General features: G+C 51.6%; 1 protein-coding gene across 15 annotated transcripts in view; it reads right to left on the minus strand.

Moving 5' to 3' along the window:
- Nucleotides 1-4: 4 nt before the first annotated feature.
- The window catches only part of PTPRS (protein tyrosine phosphatase, receptor type S), a 163,966-nt gene continuing 143,773 nt past the window's right edge, over nt 5-20,197 (minus strand). For all 15 annotated transcript variants that reach the window (XM_017833647.1, XM_017833642.1, XM_017833641.1 and 12 more), the window contains 12 exons: nt 16,811-16,908; nt 13,828-13,951; nt 10,994-11,169; nt 10,334-10,453; nt 10,054-10,208; nt 7,107-7,392; nt 6,499-6,677; nt 5,317-5,443; nt 5,108-5,233; nt 3,528-3,682; nt 2,663-2,798; nt 5-2,154 (listed from right to left, as the gene is read on the minus strand). In XM_017833647.1, coding sequence (XP_017689136.1) covers nt 2,086-2,154; nt 2,663-2,798; nt 3,528-3,682; nt 5,108-5,233; nt 5,317-5,443; nt 6,499-6,677; nt 7,107-7,392; nt 10,054-10,208; nt 10,334-10,453; nt 10,994-11,169; nt 13,828-13,951; nt 16,811-16,908 — 1,751 coding nt within the window. In that variant the 3' untranslated portion in view covers nt 5-2,085. The remainder of the gene's footprint in view (nt 2,155-2,662; nt 2,799-3,527; nt 3,683-5,107; nt 5,234-5,316; nt 5,444-6,498; nt 6,678-7,106; nt 7,393-10,053; nt 10,209-10,333; nt 10,454-10,993; nt 11,170-13,827; nt 13,952-16,810; nt 16,909-20,197) is intronic.

The following is a 20,197-nucleotide window of genomic DNA, read 5'->3' on the forward strand; positions in this document are numbered from 1 at the left end:
GTTTTTTTTTTTTTTTTTTTTTTTTTTTTTTTTTTTTTTTTTTTGGGTTAAAGACAGGAAATGGGTTGTGTGGGGGTTTCTGGGCAGCACTTGATGGCCATGATTACCCCTTCTATAAAAATAATAAAAAAAAAAAACAAGGGAAAAGTCAGAGGCAAGCAGAGCTCCAGGCAGTGGGTGTTTTCCCAGAAATCCTGTCCTCTGTGCAGGAAAACTCCTGGAAGAGCATTTCAGCTACACCCAGCACAGAGACAGAGACCTGGGCAATACACCTGTGATGTTAAAACCCCTGATGGGTGTCAAGGCTCCAAAAGAAAGTCTCACCAGTCCTCATAAAGCCACTGGTGCTGCTGAATCTCCCAGTTCAGCCCTGGCCCTGCGTGGCCACAGCTGAAGGGGAGGGAATTGGCACTGCCACCACCTCTTACACCTGCTGCTCCTCCCACCCTTCCCTGGGATATGTCTGTGACTGGAAACGAAGGAACCCATAAAAATACAAAAAAAAAATAAAAAATCCGGAAAGGACATTTTGTTCTTACATGAGCAAGTTAAACCTTTTAAATGGTAGAAAAGCAATATGTAGAAGTAGCAATTTGCACTGCATTTTTTTATATATCACAGCCATTACACGTAACATTTCTACAGTGAAAAAATAGACTGTCTTTGAACATAATATGAACAAATAAGCAAATTTTTTCTTTTAAATTCATTGACTGATATTCTTTGTCTTTTTTTTCTTAAAAAAAAAAAGGAAAAAATACACTATTTAAAAAAAAAAAAAAGGTAATGTCACTTGTTACAGTTACATCGATACTTTAAAGAAAGCCACTCACAGTATTTGCCATTGGATGCACCTTCCTGGATCTTTCCCAGTTCTTTTACAGCTGGGGCACGTTGGGAGCTGTGCCAGGGGATAATGTGGGACTGGGAGCACGGTGGGAGCTGTGCCAAGGTGGGAGTGGGAGCTGTGATGTGGTACTGGGATAGTCCTGAGAGTAGCTCCCCATGGCTCCCAGAGGTGAGGGGCTGGCAGCAAGAACCACTTGGATACTGGAAATAAATTTATTGGAAATAAATTCCTTTCAGGGCGTTTCTGGGGCTCCTGGCAGGGGGATGCTCCCAGCAGGAACTGAGGGGGGGGCACAGCTGCTCACAGCAGGAATGGAGGGGGGTGAATGTGCAAAGAGCCTGGGGAAGGGGCTGCCTTTCTTCCTGGGGTGTCCCATCCTGCTCCAAGGAAAGCCAGATGTGCTGGAAAGGGGACCAGAGCCAGCAGTCAGTGACCCCAGCCCAGGTCCCACCACTGTGCCAGGGGAGGGGGCCACCCCACCCAGCCAGCTCTGGGGTTTGATATTTCTCTTTCTCCATCCTTTTAAATATCCTAAAAAATAAATTTTGGAATTAGAAGAAATGAGGAATGTTCCAAGTATTCAAAATGTGAGCTATAAAACCTCTGGCGTGGCAGGGGCATTCCGTGGGTGCTGTTTGCAAGGTGCCTGCAAGCCCAGAATCCTCCCAGTGCTGATGCTGAGGTTATTAAGACTCCAGCTAGAAGAACTCCTGACCCTAAGTTTGCCCAAGTGTTGAGATTTAAGTTCCTTTTCTTTCACAGAACACCTTCAATTCTGCAAGTGACTTCCTTTAAAGACTGCCAACTATATTAGTAAATAAACTGAACTCTAATGATGTAACCAAAGTCGTTTTGTTGTTTTTTTTTTTGTTTTGTTTGTTTTTCCTTCCCTTCTCCAGCAGAAACGTTTCCCAAGGCGTGTTTTTTAGCTTTTGGATCTGTTTTCACCACGTCCACACGTCCTCCACAGCGAACACCACTTGAGGTAACAAGAGCAGTTCACCACTTCAAGCAGCCCCTCAAGCACCTCCCGAGCTGCCTCTGGGCGGGCCAGGTTACACCATGGAGTTCCCGAAGGGGTGTTCCTTCCAATCCTCCCCCCTGCTCCCCGATGCATTGTCCAGATGAAAAGGTACTTCTTCTGAGTCAGTTTTGTAAGTTCAAGCGCTCCTCCTGGGTCAGAAGAGGCCTTCCAGGACTGAAGTGGTTGGTAGAGTCTGCACAACGATGGCTTTTTATGTTGCATAGTGATCAAAACTTCCCAGATACTCCAGAGCTGCCTGGTAACAGAACTGGTATTCATCCTGCCAAGAGCAAAGAGAACTGGCTTCAGAGGTGGGAAATGGCTCCTTGGGATCCCTGTCCTGCTTTCCAGACAGCACAAAGCTGAGCAGGAACCTCCCTGATTCTCCTGGGAGAGGAAAGCCCAGCCCAGCCCTGCCCTTTCTGAGTCTCTCAGGCACCAAACATCTCCCCACAGCCAGGGTGGGCTGGGCTTGGGGGCAGGTGAGTCCCCCCACACTCCAGAGGTGGGGATGAGATAAGAACTGAGGCTGCCAGGCTGGGAGGAAAATCTTTAAGAGGCTTTAGAGCAATAGGAATTTGCATTTATTAAGTAATTTAGTTTAAAATCAGGAGCTGTTTGGTAACAGCTGGACAGGGCTCGGAACAACGTGGTCTAGTGGAAGGTGTCCCTGCACACGGGATGGGCTTTGAGGTCCCTCCCAACCCAACCCATTCCATGATTCCAAAGGCAGGAAGCACTCTGGGCTTGGCCAGGGCAGCCCAGGGCGGGGTCCCCACCCCGCTCACCTCTGTTTGCACCATCGCAGGTCGTTGTGTTCGCAGCATCTTTACAGTCTGGAAAATATCTACAACCCCCTCGTAGCGCATCCGCTCCAGGACGATGCTCAGGGTGATGAACACTCCGGTCCTGCCCACGCCAGCGCTGCAGGAATGGCAGGGAAAAACCCAGGGAATTGTATGTTACAATGCTCAAATGTTCCTGTAAACCCCAAGGTTGGGGTAGGGTTCAGCTGTGCCTTGGGAACATGTTGGAAGTGGAGGGTCAGTCCTCCGGGATAAATATCCAGAAATAGCCAGAGTGTGACCCAAAAAAAGTTTGAGAAAGTGGAATAATAAAAAAAAAAAATTAAAAGCTTTGGGGAGTGGTAAACAGAAAAAAATAAATTAAAAGCTTTGGGTAGTGGTAAACAGTGTTCAGTGGGAACATTATTACTAATATGTAATATTAAAATTAAATATTCTGAAGAATGGATTGTCCTCTCCTGCCCATGGGTAGGGAGGTAAAAGATTCTTGCTGTCAGCAAGCATTAGTGGTGCAGAACTGGGCTGAAAGTGGTAAAAAAATATATCTGATTTTGCAGGTTAAATATTATATATGTTACATACATTATATATGTAACACTAAAGTTCCCATCTCCTCCAGAGTACCAGCATTTCATACCTCTCCTCTAAATATAAAGGTTCAAAAGCCTTGTGGGCAGTGCCCAGGGCTGAAGGGAAATGAATCTGGGTGGCAGAAACAAGTGTCTGGCCCTGACACCCCCGAGAAATCTGCCTGCAAGGATGGGGTGGGAAAGGGGGGAAGATATCTGGATTTTAATTCCTTTTGCATCCCCAGATGAACGAGGTGTTCCCATTTGCACCTGCTTACCTGCAGTGGACAGAGATGGGGCCATCCTGGCCAAACTGCTCCTTGGTCTTGTGTACCTGTCCAATGAAGTCGATAAAACCTTCTCCTGATTTTGGCACACCCTGTTCTGGCCAGTCAGTGAACTGGAACTGCCGAACAGTCCGTGACTGACCGTCCTGGGGGAGAAAACAGGAATAGTTTTAAAACATCCTGGGGTTGGGAGAACAAACAGAAAAGGCAAAAAAAAAAAAAAAAAAAAAAAAAAATTCCTTCCTAGTTTGTTAAAGGGCACAAGAAGTTGAGCCAAGTCTGTGTTCTGGCCAAGTGCACCCGTATTTATTATCCAGATCCACCATGATGAAGCTGCTTATGTTGCAGTTGACATTCCCAGAGTCGGCCTGTCAGCACAGATCCATATCCTGGCAGGTGCTGAAAGCTCTGACCACTGCAGACAGCCCAGATGGAGTCTTCAGCGAGGGAACATTCAAGGTGAGGTGATGGCCTCTCTATCAATCTTCACAAAGCGTTGCCACAGTGTCAGAATTACAGCTGACAGGAAGATAAATCTTGTTCTACGAGGACTGATGAGGCATCCTCCTTCTCAACCTTGCAAATTGAATTATCAGGTTCTGGAATACTCTTGACAACCTCAAAAGCAATGGCTCTGCTTGTGAGAGGGAGGGTTAGATTTGCTAAACAAATTTGAGGAGGTATTGAAATGTTCCTTTGGATGAGAAATCCGACAGCAAATCGAAGATTATTGGAGTGAATGTGTTCCTTTGAACATGAATGACAGCCAGACAAGTGCACATTTTCTGTAGGGGGCAGAGAATCCTTTGCAAGGTTTTTATTAGTTTTTTGGGGGAAATATTTTCTGCTTTCATCTCAAGCAAACCCAGAAGCTGGGCACGCCTCTAACAAAGTGACTCACAACTGTGGGAGAGCTTAGAAACTACTTTCAATTTGTGAGAACAAATAGTCAAGCACAATCTGTGTCTGTGTGTGTGTTCTGGTCCTCATCACAGCTGAGCTCTCGGGCACACAGTGGGATTCTTGGGGTTCTCACAGGATCACTGAGGTTGGAAAAGACCTCCAAGGTCATCGAGTCCAAGCTGTGACTGATTCCCACCTTGTCTCCCAGCCCAGAGCACCGAATGCCACATCCATTCCTTCCTTGGACACCTCCAGGGATGGGGACTCCACCACCTCCCTGGGCAGCCTGTTCCAGTGCCTGACCACTCTCTCCATGAAGAAATTCCTCCTGATGTCCAACCTGAGCCTCCCCTGGTGCAGCTTGAGGCTGTTTTCCTTTCATCCTGCCACTGGTTCCCTGGGAAAAGAGGCTGACCCCCACCTTCTCCTGTGCAGGGCCAGGAGTTGGACTCGATGATCCTTGTGGGTCCCTTCCAACCAGGATATTCTGTAAATTCTCCTCCCTTAATAATCCCAGACTTTCCCAGGGAAAGCATTTTCACCTCAGCCTTTCTTTAAGGAGTCGAACCCACCGAACCCCGTGTTTTGTGCCAGCCCCCTCCCCCACTGCAGGGGTTCAGACTGCTCCCTGGCATCTCAGACTCTCATGGCTCCATCCCAGCACTCACCCTGGCATCCGTGACCTTGAATTCCCGCAGGATGTACTGGGGCATGTTGTACTCTGCCATGGGATCCACGACGAAGTACTGGTACCGTGCCGAGCGCTCCGCGGGCCAGTACTGATGGCACTTTTCCTGCCCGGGGCCAAGACAGGTCCCTGTTAGTCCTTGTCCTGCAGGACTGTCCCCAACCCTGCGCCCCCCCGGCCCCCACTCACCCGCCCCATCTCGCGAAGCTTCGTCAGCATCACGACGATGGTGGAGTTGTTCTCCCACAGCATCCGCCAGAAATCCTCGGTGGTCTCTGCCAGCGGCCCCTGGGTGGCAATGTAGGCCTTCTGCTGCCTGGGGGAGAGCCCAGAGCAAGGAGAGGGTCAAGGGAGGGCAGAACTGCCCGGGCAGGAGCTTCGGGAAAGGCATGGCAAGGCTGGGGAAGAACTGGAACAGTGCGAGGTCGAAAGGGCTGTGGGTGTCTTTGGTGCTAATGGTCAAAAAAAAAGAGCCTGTGGTGAAGCTTTCCCTAAATATCATTTCCAAGGGGTAAATTGAGCTCACTCCACCATGGTGCCCTACAAGGAAAAGGGTGTAACATGCTTGATTCTGGATTCCTGGAACTGGGAACTGGAGAGGTTGTGGAGGAACTGGAACTAGCAAGGAGGTTCCTGGAACCAGGATCTGGAGGGGTTCCTCCCCTGAAACTGGAGAGGTTGTGGACTCCTCATCCCTGGAAGTGTTCAAGGCCAGGTTGGACAGGGCTTGGAGCAACTTGGGATAGTGGAAGGTGTCCCTGCCCATGGCAGGGGGTGAAACAGGATGATCTTTAAGGTCTCTTCCAACCCAAACCATTCTGGGATTGATTCCATGAACTAGAATCCACGTTTTCTGGGCCTGAAGAGCATCAAGAATCCAATCACCAGCCATGGAGCTGCCCTAACCCTGGTGCCACAGCCTGGGCCAGCACGTGAGGGAACCTGCACATGGGGTTGCTTTGTTGCCTCTGGGCTCCAAACCCAGCCCTGGAGGGCTGGAGCACAGGGCTGTGCTGCCTGGGGGCAGCTCTCAGCATTGCAAACATAATGAAACTGCCCCAGATCACAAACTGGTCATGAAAAGACTAATCCACACTTAGAAACCTCCCAGAGGCAAACCCCACCCCTCACTGCCACTCTGAGTTTAGGACCTGCAGCTGGAGAAGGGCTGAGTTGCTTCGGGGGATCGGTAATTTAAGACCACACGGGGGGGAAAAAGCTGGATCAGCAGGCTGGATTTGGAGGGGGGGTGGGAATTTTCCTGTGGCACTGCACTGCTGACACAGAACAGACCAAGTGTTAAACCCCAGTCCAGCCCCATCCCCAGGGCTCAGACAGCCCATCAGAGGACAGCCCCGGGGCAGGAGGTACCTGTAGCCGTCGATGAAGCTGGCGTTGATGTAGTCGGAGCCCTCCACGCCCCGGATGGGCTGCAGGCACACCCGGGTGGTCTCGTAGGGCATGATGTTCACAAGGCGGTTCTTGAACTTGTTGCAGGGGAGGTTGGCGCTGATGAAGCGGGAGGTGTGGGCTTTGGAGTTGGCCAGGCGCTGAGGGCACAGAGAGCACAACCATCCCCTCAGCCTTGCTCTTCTCCTGACCCCTCCCTAACTGCCCCTCCCTGTTCCACCGCCTCTTGTGGGTTTTTGTTTTTTTCAGGGGGTGGGGACAGAGTCTGAGCCCTTTCCCTCAAGCAAAACTTTTAGAATAATAATAAAAAACCCAACTGGTTAAAAAAGCACAATTTAAGAGGGAGCAAATTCAATCTCGATTGGAAATGACCAGAGGAGCCTCGGGCAGTGACAGGCAGCTCTCCCCCGGGAACTGCAGCAGCTCAGCTCAGGAAAGTAATTACCTCTAACACGGAACCAGAAAGTTCCCATCAGCCCCATAAAGGTTCCGTGTCTGCTCTGCCTGAGTGCCAGTGGGGAATACTGAGCCCTCCCCAGCCACTGCTGCCCCCACCCAGCACCCCTTACCTTGAACTCCAGCTCCATGCCCGTCACGTGCTCCCTGGCTTCGATCTGGGCCAGTTTCTGGATGTAGCTGTAGAGGTTCCGAGCGGGGACCTCGGTGTTGCCGCAGGCGACGGCCTCGAGCAAGGCATCGTGGATGAAGCTGTACTGGTCCTCCGTCTGCACCATGTAGTTGCGCTGGGACCTCATGAGAGTGACGTGCCCGTAAATGTCCACCGTCTTCTCATGTTTGATCCTCTCCAGCATGGCATCGATGACGATGAAGCAGCCGGTCCGCCCGACGCCCGCGCTGGGGACGAGAGGGGAGGGATGAAGGGGTGGATTATTCTGCCGCTCAGAAGTGTGGTAGTTCGGTCTGGGCCTTCCTTGGTGACCAGTTTGTAACCAAGGAAGTGCCCAGATTTACCCGGTATTCCCTATGATTTTTACGTAAGCCAGGGTATAAGAAAAAAGGAGGAAAGGCCTTCACTCTCTTTCCTTCCCTTGGCTCTGAGGGTGTGGGTTTCCCTGCTGTTGAGTCTGTCATGTTGGGGAATGAGGCCTGGTAAGGCCTTGCCAACCCTGGGAGACAGAGGTTGTTCCAGCACTACTTTCTGCTGTCCCAAGGAGAGTAGTAAGATATTCTTTTGCTAATTCTTTTAGTTGCTAGATCTTGGGCTGTTGATTGTGTATATTTTATTTTGTTTGTGTTCCTTTTTCCCTTCCCCCCTTCCCTTTCCCTTTTCCTTTTGAAATGGTATATACATTTCAATTGTATATAACTGTAATATAAGTGGAAATATATTTATATATATTGCTTTAGCTGTGTCTCTCTCGTTTTGGTTCTCTTGGTTTTTTTTCCTCTTCTCCCTTGCTTGGGGGGGAGAGTCTTGTGGTGAGGTTTGGGGACTTGGCAGGGAGCCACCTTCAAACCACATCAGAAGGTCACCCCGCCCATGAGCAAGGATCTTCCCACTGCCACAAACGCAGGGTACAAGCAGATGCACGAGGCAGAGGGCGACCAGCAAACACATTTGGTGATTAGGAAGGAACCACAGCCCTGGCAAACAGCTGGTGATGGGCTGAGGCAAAGGAAATCCTGGCCAACCAGCCAAGAATGGTGGGGGTTTGGGGCTTTCCTGTGCAGGGCCAGGAGTTGGACTTGACGATCCTTGTGGGTCCCTTCCAACTCAGGAGATTCTGTGGGTGTGGGTTCAGCCACAGGATGATTTTTGTTGAATTAAAGGAACTTGTTGGCTGGAACTGGTGCTGGGAGTGTCCCTGCCCAGTCACCTCAATGTGCTGCTCTTGATCCAGTTTAGAAACACCCTGTTGGAGGGTTTGGAGAGGACAGTGGTGACACCAAAGTCACCGCTGCTCTGTGTCACTCTGGTGTGTGAGCACAGTGCTGCACTGGGGCCAGGAAAGCCTGCACTGGAACCTAAAACCCCATTTACCTGAGCTCTGCTCAGGCCAGTGCTGCCACACCAGCAGGGAGGGGCTGCTGGGACAGACCAGAGGATGGAGAGGCCCCTCTGCCCCACACAGCAGCACTTGGGCTCAGCCCCAAGGAGTTTGTGACGTGCAGAGGTTTGCTTTGAGCAGCTCAGTGTGGCCAACACTTCCCAAACTCAGCTTTTATGTCACCCAAGGACAGGCTGCGAGAGGACAAACTGCCTCTGGTGAGGTGCCTCTGCCCCTCCACACTGCTCTGCCCGTGTCTCCTCATCTGTGACACCCTGGGCACACACAGCTGTGCCAGCTCGAGCTGGGGCTCGAGGCTTGAGCAAAGGGCTGGCACGATGTAAAGGCTGAAAAAGCCTCTTTAATCACTCAGATCTCTGAGCAGCTGAGAAAGCACTGATGTGGTAACGAGTAACACACGTCACCTCTCTTCCTAAACGTTTTTGTGCATCGGGGTAACATCAGACCTGTGTGTAACAGCATTTGCACCCCAGCAGGGCTCAGTGCTCTGTGCCTGTGCCACTGCTAATAAAGGGTTTCCTTTTACCATTCCAGTGCTGTCCCTTTCTTTATGGAGCCCCCTTGATCTCTGTTAATTAGACTGCCTAACACCTGAACCAAGCAGGTGACTGGAGCTTTGGCAAGAATTTAGCAGCTGATCTGGGAGCTGGTTGTGAACTGACAGCTCCTCTTTATTCATATTCAGAGGTGCACAACAATTGCCATCTGCAAGGGCAGTGATAAGTTGCCCACTCACAAAGACTGTTTGAGTGGCATCCTCTAGCAGAGGCAGGATTAGCTTCCCCAGCAGCCTGCACAACTCAGAGCTTCCCTGAGTGCTGAGGAACCCGCAGGCTCCTCCACATCCTCCTGAGGAACACAGGGATTTATCTGCACTGAGGCTTCATTGGGTTGTAAATTGAATTAGGGAATTCTACCTGCCTTCAGCTTGGCATTATCACAGTGGCTGCAGCGCTCAGAAACCCCCTGTCAATCACTGCCAGCTCTGCCTTGGACAGCTGAGGCAGCTCTGCCTCCCCAGCACCCCACACAGCTCAGAGGTCACACCTGATCCTCCTCCTTTCCCACTGTGACCTCAAATAACCCCAGCACGCAGAATCAGACACTAGTACAGCACCGGGCACCTCCCACTGCTTAACAAGACCATCAAACCCCAGAATGGCTTAGGTTGGAAGGGACCTTAAAGCTCCTCCTGTTCCACTCCCTGCCCTGGGCAGGAACAGGAGGACATACCTGACACTAGACCAGGTTGCTCCAAGCCCTGTCCAACCTGGCCTTGGACACTTGATCCAGGTGGTTTGTTGCCAACTACACCCCTCACCATTTCGGGAAATGCTTTGCTCAATGGAATCCCCAGGTATCCTCCTCAGATGCTGCCTGGGAATCCTCACAGGACGCTCTTGCCAGGAGCAAATCCACACCCTCCCAAACTTCTGCCTCCCTCACAGGTGGCCCTGTGCAAGAGCCAGGTGAAGGGAACTGGTACCTGCAGTGCACCACGATGGGACCAGCGTCGGGGGGGTTGCAGGTTTTCACCCGTCTCAGGAAAGCCAGGAAGGGGGTGGGATACTCGGGAACACCGTGGTCGGGCCACGCCGTGAACTGGAACTGCCGCACCTCCCGCTTCTCACTGGAGCCGTTCTGCAGGGACAGAGGAGCACCAGGGGTCAGGGGGGGTACCTGCACCCCCACACCTGCCCGTAGGGTGTGCGAGGAGTGTGCCACAGCCCACCTCCAGGGAAAAACGGGAGCAGGAGCAAGCTCACCTTGTGAAGGGAGAACGTCCGGACGCAGAATGTGGCCAGCTCGATGGTGTCCAGCAGCGTCACCTGGATCATCCCGTAGGTGTCCGTGCCTCGGCCTGGCCAGTACTGGTCACACTTTATCTGGAAGACAGGAGGGATGGCTCAGTGCTGGGACAAACCCTTCGCTGCTGGGGAAGCTCAATCCCAAACTGCCCTGATGGATACGGGTGGCGAAGGGAAGAGGAGGTGCAAGAAATGTCTTTCCAGAGCACCAGGACAGGGACAGACCCAGGAGGAAAAGCTCCCACTGAACTAAGCACAGGCTTTGATGCCACATCAATCCCATGGACAACAGACTGGAATGATCCTGAAGATTAGAGGGAATGTACTTGGGCTTGTTAAACAAGAGAACTGATGTGAAACTTGCCACACGATTAACTCCGAGACAGAACTACGGAGCAGGCAACGGGATCTTCTCCTGGAGTTGCAAAGGAGGCTGCAGCTTTCCAGGGTGGATGGTTTGTTTTTTAAAAAGCAATGAATCACTGAACTTTCAGGGTGCTGGCAAAGCAGGCAGAAATCCCCCACTGGCTGCACATCAAAGGGATTTGCTGTTCCCCAACTCTCCCCTCCAATCCCCCAGGATTATGACTAACCAGTCATCCCTCTCATGCATCTTACCCGTGATTTCTCCTCCAGCTTAGTCATCATAACAATAGTAGCTGAACGCTGCTCCCACACCATCCTCCAGAAGTCTCCAAAGGTCTCTGGCAGAGGCCCCTGAGTGGCAATGTAGGCGTTCTGCTTCCTGTAGCCATCGATGTAGTTGGCGTTGATGTAATCACTGCCCACAATTCCTGGGTGAAACCAAGAAAATCAGGGAACTGCACGGGACCTCATACAGCTGGAAGCATGAAATCTTTGCAGGGATGTTGTTAGAATTCCCCTGCAGGAGCACCTTCTTGGCTTGGTGGGTCAGAATCAGAGCTGGGAGAAACGGGCTCTTGGTGTGTTTTTCCCAGCTCGAGCTCCTGCATTGCAGGGAGACAAGCAACTCCTTGCAAAAGATATTAAAGAGATTGAATATCAAGCCTTGAAATCATGGGCTTTCTACTGCTGCTGTGGCCAACAGGAGCAAGGTCCTGGCCCAGGGCTCCTGCTGCAATGGCCTCCAACAGGACAAACCCAAGTCCTTGTCCCAGCACGCCCCGAGCCCAGGCACCAAACGCACCTGGTCGATGACTGTGTGGTCCATAACTCAATAGCAGGCAGAGAGCTACAGCTGGACAGAGCAAGGAATAAAACCAGGCTTGATTCAGACAGTGAAGGATTTGAAATTACAGGCTTTGACTCACTGTAAATTGCCCGTTGTCATTTTTAGGAGTGGGGTTTTTTTTCTACTCGCATGAGTTACAGGCTATTGAGTTACAGCTGCTCGCCTGGGTCCTTGCTTGAGGGTTTGGGATGAGCAGGAGGCACTGCCAGAGTGAAGAGGGTGATTGGGACACGGCAGGAGAAAGCTGCTCTGAAGTTAAAATGGACCCTGGCAAGCAGTGCTGCTCAGGTTCAGCTCCAGAGAGCTGCGCCTGGCACGGAGCTGGTGGGTGGTTTGGCCCGTTCCTAATTCCAGCTGAGTGGCTGGCAAGGCTGGCAGGATCTGCTAAGCCGTGATTAACTCGGTGCAGAGCCCTTCCCTCCTGTCTCGAGGGGAGCCAAGGGTGGGGAGCAGCACCAACACAAAACTGGGCCGCAGCAAAAGGCACCGGTGCTGCTGGCGAGGTGCAAACCCAGGGACCGCCTGCCAGTCCTCAAGGGCACTCAGCATTTCAGCTGCTGGGAGAGAGGGCTTTTGATTAAATTTCTGCAGGGTTCCCTGCCCCCATTCCCTCCCAGTCTGAAGTTTCAGGAGGGAAGGGAGGCAGGAATGTATCAAGGCAGAGCTTCCGGAATTAATCTCCTCTCCAGCCCCCTCGGGTCCACTCTGTGATTTAAGATGGGTGGCCACGAGCTCCTGCAATGCTCTGCTGTGTGACAGGCCCAGCTTCAGAGGAGTCACACAAGTAAAGCTGCTGCTTCTTCCTGACCAAGCAGCCGGTGATGTTCTGCAGCCTTGACAAATCCAGATTTAAAACAAAGAGAAAGCAAGAATTGATTCCTCCAGCTCCTTTCATCTTCCAGCCCTGAGCATAAAATAGAGCCTGGTAGGAAGGAGCACACCAGCCAAGGCATGTCAGAACCTCTCAGATGCTTGAAAATTCAACCTTGGCCCATCATATTTGCACCACTGGTCCCTCACAGAGCCCCTGGGCAGAGCTGGGACTGCTGCCTGCATCCAACCCCGTGATCCAAGACCAGCCCAAGTGTCCTTCACTCCTACACTTGTGTTCTTCTCCTTTCCCTTGAATGACAAGGCAACTTTTTAAAGCCTCTGCTTTCCTTGGCTCATACAATATTAATCTCAGAATTAAACCAAGCCAGAACACAGTCAGCTTCACAAGGAGAAACACTTAAAGCCCTCTAAGAGCAGACCAGACTAATGCAGATTCGTGCAGTTTTCTGGCAAGTCACCACACTCTGCTGCTGCCTCAGGACCAGCTCTTCCCCTTCTCCATGTCCCTCAGAGATACCATGGCAGAGGGAGATTATTCCAACAATTCCCTGCTCACAAAGGTGCCTGAGTTAACCTCTCCATTCACCAGGCAGTTACCAGGACATCCCACATCCTCTCTGCTCCGATGATCAGCTCCTGGCAATGCAAGACTGGCCTCGAATGCTTTATCCCCGCGGCGCAGCCACGGCCCGAGCCCGTGAAACTCCAGCTTTATCTCAGCAGCAGCAGCCCAAGCAGGTGCCCTGTTCAGCTCCATCTCAAGCCCCTTTTTATCCTGGCGTGCACGGGAGCAGCTCTGTCAAGAGCCATGAGTTGTGAAATTTAATGTAAATTTTCTGACTGCACCATCGCTCACAGGAGCGGCTCAGGAAACAATTTATGACCCACAAGGCTCACGCTAACCCCTTCTTATCCCGAGCCTTTTAGGGGCCAGGGCTGCAGCAAGAGCTGCATATCAAGTGATCTCTCTGCCTGTGCTGCTGCTGCCACTCACATTTGTACAATTAGCCCTGTGTTACCTCTCATTCATCCCTGTACAGCCACACTCCGCATTCCCTGCCACCCACCACCCCATCCCTGCTCTCTCTAAAGCATTATGTGGTCTGAATTCTTCCTGTTAGTCACAGACGTATCAAACAGACATCTCCAAGCAAAGGGAAGACAGTTCCTTGATAAACCAGCCCTTGAAATGAGGGATTGCAGCTCCAGGGAATATGTCAGTCACCGGGATTTAACAAACGCTCGGTTTACAGAGGTATCTCCTGCTCGCTAAACTCCCAGGGAGATGTTAAGAGAAGAATATAAATAGAGACGAGAGAAGAGCATGTGAGGTGTGCTTCCCTGCAGCAACTCCACCCCAGCACTACCTCGTGGGAGCAGGGATGCTCCATGGGACGCTCCTTACCTTCGATGGGCAGCAGGATGACGCGCGAGTGGTCGTAGGCGATCACGTTCGCGTAGCGGTTCTTGGGCTTGTTCACTTCGAGGTTGGAGTGCTCCCAGGTGAACTGCTGGCCAGGATCAATGGACTGGAGGAATTGGGAAAGAAAATGGAAGAGTCAGTGAAGAGCAAAGCAGCAAATCAAGCTCTGAGTCCCTGGTTCCACGTGGGACATCGTGGCTCTGGAGAGCTGAGGAGCGCAGCGATCACTGTTTGTTCCCCCCAGCTTTGCTGTGGGAAAGCCCCGGTGCCATAGCTCCTTTTCCATCTCCCTTGGCCACCCAGAGAGGCATATCTGAGGTAATTCCCCCTCTGGCTTGATGCAACCTTGTGGCAAAAGCATCAGTGCAATTCCAGGCTGCACTGGGTTAGTCACAGCCCCATGTTACCAACCCCAATAAAAGCTGGGAACTGGGAGGTAACAGGAACGAGCACATCAGGGTATTTAGGGAGTGATCAAGAGGTCAAATCTGTGCATGGTGAAACTACACCACGATTAGGAGGGCAGGAATGTACCAGTGTCTTGGTGAGTGCTAATACTGGGGAAGAAGATATTTAAGCCAGGACAAGGTTTATGACCATGTGGAAAAATGGGATATGAACCATCAGGGGAAACAGGGGCTTACAAGAAGGATGGAGAGGGACTTTTCACAAGGGCTCGTAGAGATAGGACAAAGGGGAATGGCCTTAAGCTGAAGGAGAGTAATTTAAATTGGAAATTGGGAAGAAATTCCTCCCTGTGGGGGGGGTGAGGCCCTGGCACAGGTTGCCCAGAGAAGCTGTGGCTGCCCCAGCCCTGGAAGTGTCCAAGGCCAGGTTGGACACTTGATCTAGTGGAAGGTGTCCCTGCCCATGGCAGGGGGGGTGGGATGAGATGGGTTTAAGGTCCCTTCCAACCCAAACAAGTCTGTGATTCTGTGATCAAAAATCACTCATGGGCAAAAGGAAGGGACCAGGCTGCTCTGTATGGAGCAGGGACAGCAATACTTGGGACCACAAGGACTCAGCCCAAAAGGTGTCCCAGTTCAAAGGGTGGAGAAAACCCCCCAGGAGCCTGGCAGGAGGCAGCTTCCTGCTCACAGGGCAAGGATTGCATCTCCCAGCACAGAGCAAGGGTAAGGACTCCAGCCCTAAGACACTCAATCAACATGGAGTTTTCCTAGAAGGGATGAAGGAATAAACAATGAAATGCACTGGAGAGAAAAATCCCCTCTGCCTGTCCTAGTGATTTATGCCAGGTTTGGTGGGTAGTTTTTTTTTTTCCTCTCTCTAAAGTCCAGCTGTCCCAGATATGGAAATTAGGTTAATTACGTTTACCTCTAAATCCTCAGCCAGAGAATTAAATAAAACAAGGGCTTAATTCCTTCATCATTTTGCAGAGCCCTTGGGGTTTGCCTCAATTGGAGGCCTGGCAGGAGCGTGCCGAGCTGTTTCCTGCTGTTTGCTCTCCCTCTCCCTGCCAGGAGAGGGTCTCAGATCCATCCCTCTGAGCTGGCAGGGGTTGACCCTTGCCTGGCACCCTCTGCCCTCCCTGTCTGTGCCCACCCTGGAGCTCCCCGGGCCCCGTGGTGGCAGCGCTGGTACAAAACCACCCAAAAAAACCTCCTCCAAACCCCTCCCCCGTGCGCTCTCGCTGCGGAGAATTCCTAACTAATGGGTATTTATACTATTGTAATGTGTCTGTTTGCTCTCCATCCCTCTAATCATGCCTCGCCTTCACTTCATTAGCGATGTTTGTTCAGCTCTGGCTCTCCCACTGGAGGAGGTTGGGCTGGCGCGGAGCCAGGGCACTTGGGATATGGCATTATGCAAATCAGCCTCTGGAATCTGGATGGAGCCCATTAACGGGCTGCTGCTGCCCACCCCGTGCCGCCCCAACGTGGGGGGGAGAGAGCCCAGCAGGGCAAAACAGGCCTTCTCCAACGTGTAACCCCCTGCCCCGGGGGTGCAGAGCTGAGAGCACGGCGCTGCTTCCCATGGGCTGATGTCTGGAATTCAGGAGCAGGGAGAAAGCATCCCTTTGTTTGGAAAATATCCCCTGCAAACGGACCTAGGCAGTCTAGACTAGTTATTAGGCTAAAAATATCAGGGCGTTTTACGTCTTTCAACAACAAAACCAATAGTGGAGAGACATTTTTTACAAGGGCACGGAGTGGTAAAACAAGGGGAAACGGCTTTAAACTGAGAGTAGGTTTAGAAGAGATTTGGGACAAATTTCTCCCTGTGAGGGTGGGGAGGCCCTGGCACAGAGAAGCTGTGGCTGCCCCATCCCTGGAAGTGTCCAAGGCCAGGTTGGACTGGGCTTGGAGCAATCTGGGATAGGGAAAGGTGTCCCTGCCCGTGGCAGCGGGTGGCACTGGATGGGCTTTAAGGTTCCTTCCAACCCAACCCATTCTGGAATTCTATGATCCTGTGTTCCCTCTGCACTGGAAGCCTCCCACACCCTGAGGGCCCCACAGCACCCAGCTCTGCCTCTGCACAAGGAGGGTAAAACCCACCCTGTTTTCCCAGTTTTAGCTCAGCTGTGAAGGACTCCCTGCTCGTCTCAGCTGCCTGACACTGGGTGTCACATTCCTTGGCTTGGTCCTCTCCAAACACAGGAAGACCCAGGACAGCTCCCCATCCCATCCCATCCCATCCCATCCCATCCCATCCCATCCCATCCCATCCCACAGTCACCTTCCAGAGCTGCATCCCCCTTCTCCAAGGGAGCTCAGCCCCTGCTCCCTGGGCAGGAGCAGCTCATGAACCAAACCTCTCTCTTTTTATGACCGGGAATTGAACCCAGCGAAGCACTAAGTAATTAACTTCTAATCATAAATAACTTTTAAATTTCAACTAACCAGATCCAAATAAACTAAGCAATGTTTATTTGGATGAGGGCCTGCCTGAATTCCCCAATTCCTGGCTCTGCAAACCCATGCACAGCACTCACTCTTGCTCATACCTCATACTCTTGGGATAATTTCAGGTTATCATTAGCTTTGAGATGCTCTGTGTGTTCAGCCAGCTCGGAAACAGGGATGGGTGGGTGGCTGAGCATACCTAAAAGACAAGACAGCAGGAAAAGAATCTCGTTTAATAATAACTAAAATTCACAACCGTTGTGCATTTTATAAGAAAGAAGAAACAAGAAAAGAAAATAAATTACAATGTAAGATCTGCAATGAAAGTAGGGAGGTTAGAAGAGAAGAGTTCAGGGCTCGAAATTGTGTCCTTGGAAGTAAAAAAAAAAAAAAAAGGAAAGAAAATATCAAGGAAATAAAAAAAAAAACAAAACAGTAAAATGAGAGTGTTCCCATGATGGCCCCATTTTCAATGTGTAAATCAGAGCAAAACAAAAAGGAAAATCCGAAGAGCAGATGCGTGTTAGCGATTCCAATAGTGGACTTGGAATGAGCAAACGCTGCCAGAGGAACCTACGCAGCAAATGGCACAGTACCCGCCGGGATCAGGAACCAACTCCAACAGAAAAGGGGGGAAGGGGCAGGATCCAGCCAACCATGGTGATGTGGGGCAGGGGATGGGAATATGCAGATGTGGGGAGGCAGGGGAGGCTTTTCAGGAATTGGACTGGATGATCTTTAAGGTCTTTTTCCAACCTCAAGGACTCTTGAGTCGTCCTTGGCACAACGTCGGCTCTGGAAGTTCTCAGCCTGAGGTCTGGCCTCCCCCATTCCCAGAGTGCAGCCGGGCATGGGAACGCCAAGCACCGGCTCCTCTCCCCACCCATGGCTCGTGGATGATGTTCCTTCAACAGCACAGCCCTCCCTCCCACCAGGTCAGGCTGTGCCAACCCCCCCAGGCTCTGCTGGGAATGTCGTTACCTTTGGGGATGGAGAGGCAGGAGATCCTCCGGCCCCTTCTCGGCCAGGGGCATGGGAACAATTTGCTGCAGAGCCTGATGCCTCCTGACCTGGGTCACCTGCTGCCCCTGCAACCCTCCCCAGTGCTTGGGTGTGCTGGTATCGAGGCAGGCAGAGCTGCCAAGGAACACACTGGATCCCCTGAGAAAAGGCTCTGAGCCATACTGGGGGTCCTGCTCAGTCAGACTGGGGCACATCTCAGCCACCCCACAGGGTGAGCAGCCACGGCTGACTCGGTTCTCAGCCTGTGATTTGCACATCCTGCTCTGGAAGGGGCAGCTGGAGCTCTGGGAAGAGCAGGGATCCCTCCCTTCCTATCATCTCAAACAGCTACGCTACAAATCCAGGTGGAAAAGCGCTCCGTGCTCTGCTCATCTGCATCGGATTATGTTTTTCCAAAGGCTTCCCATGCTGTCTGCCAGCCAATCCTGCTCTGGGTGGCCTGGGAGAGCAGCATGCTGAGAAGCCCTGGGCAGTGCCCTCGATGAGAAGGACAGGAGTGAGGAAGAGATGGAAGCCAGGGAGAATTTCGAGCCCCGTGGGTGTTGGTGGGTGACAAAGCAGCGGCGGTGGCAGCAGCATGGTCAGATACTCTGAAAACTCAGCACAGAGATGGCAAAGCAAGCATGACATCCTCAGTTTTACAGTGATTTGGGAGAGGTGCTGCCTCCCCCAGGCCTGGGCACGGGACGAGTCTGTCATACCTGGACAGGTTTCTCCTAAGCTAATGGGACATCTACTTTCAGCACAAGGAAATCTGGCTGAAAATAGACCAAAACAGCTCACAAAAATAACCCAAAGTGCTCTGGAGGCTGCACTGGCTCCATTTTAGTCTGCTGGGGGTCAGGGCAGGAAGTTTCTCCCGGAGGAAAAGCTCTCAGTTCATCTCTTGCTGTGCTGTCCCACTGCACCTGGAGAAGGATTTCTCCACCTGGATGGAGGGAGGCTGCTGTCCAGTCCATCCCAGTACCACAGCACCGATGTGGACTGGGGGAGTTGGGAGGAGCTGGTCCTCTCTACGTCTGTGTGGGACTGGAAGGCCAACCTGGCTGAGCTGCTCCAGATCAGAGACCATCAAACCAGTTTAACACCATCAACACTTCCCTCAGGGTCAGTCCTTCTGCCCCTGGAAGTGAGGGCTGAGGAGGGCAATGAACACACCTTGAGCTGGAGCCTCAGGGTAAAGCCAAACCCTACCCAGAGCAACTCCTGGCACCTCAATCAGCTTTTTCCAGACCCCTGGGAGTCACTGACTCCTTCCCCCAGGCAGCTCCCAGCCCAGCTGCCACCTCCTGACTCCAAAAAGCCAGAGATTATGTGCTGAGAAACACAGCATGAAGTCCCAAGTAATGGACACAGAGGTTAAAAGGAAAAAATAAATGCTCAGAAGCCCCAGTAATAATGAGCAAGAAAAAACCTCAGACTCTCCTTGGCTCAGGAGTCCTGGAGCAACATGTGTTATTCCCTCTGAGCCAGAGGCCTGCATGGGAAAGGCCCACTGTGCCAATCTGGAATGAGCAGTCACATTCCTCTTGAAGGAATTTCACAAGTTTCCTTCATAAAAGCTCCAGAAAAAAAAAATCTTCAGTGTGACCAGCTCCTGGAAATCAATCCTGCCCTTTGCTGGGGAACATCCTGCTTCCCCTCCAACCCCCTGTGCACTGGCACTGGCTGGGAGCACATGGGAACTTGCCTTGTTTTGCTGCTGTTAAGGACAGAATCTCCTTGTGGGATTGATTTCTAGGGCTTTTTAGAATAAAAGGAGACCAGAAACCTCTACAGCGATAAACACTTCCCTGGTCAAAATGCCAAGTGCATGGGGGCTCCATTAAGATCCAGGAGTTTGGCATTAAATGAGGCAGGAGCACTTCCAGTGGCACCAGCCCTGCTGCTGTGTCAGCTGAGCAGCTGCTCTTTGCTTTAATTTAATAACTCATTTTAAGGTATGAAGGGAAATGGCTCTCAGGTTCCTCTGCTCAGTGGCCTCTGGGCTACTGCAGGGAACTCAGCCAGGGTGGCAGTGGGAGCCAGGAAAACACACACAACCCCCCTGTTACAATAATGGGGTTGAGAGGAGGGTGGCAGCAAACTGGGACAATAGTGACAGGAGTATTCCATACCAGAGACCAGTATTTGGACTGAATTATTGAGGAAAACATCCCAGCTCTCACATCTCTGAGCAAAAGCAGCATCTGTGACTCTCCAGCTGAAACCTCACATCTACTTCCCTGCCCGGTATTTAAAAAAAAGCCCTAAAAAAAATCCGGCCCAAACCACCCAGCAAGGCTGGGATCTTGGCTCCTAATGGGATGAAGTCTTTCTGAGCCAGTCTCATCTAACATTTCAATCACTTGAATCTCTCTAATCTTATCACAAAAGACTTGATTCTTTGTGCACCAGCCAGAAACGTCACCCTAACATCTGTTCCACGGGCCAGAGCCCGTTTATCCCACAAAGTCACCGTGGCT

The sequence above is a fragment of the Lepidothrix coronata genome, unplaced genomic scaffold (assembly GCF_001604755.1).
Source record: "Lepidothrix coronata isolate B3197 unplaced genomic scaffold, Lepidothrix_coronata-1.0 Scaffold219, whole genome shotgun sequence".
Taxonomy (NCBI): Eukaryota; Metazoa; Chordata; class Aves; order Passeriformes; family Pipridae; genus Lepidothrix; species Lepidothrix coronata.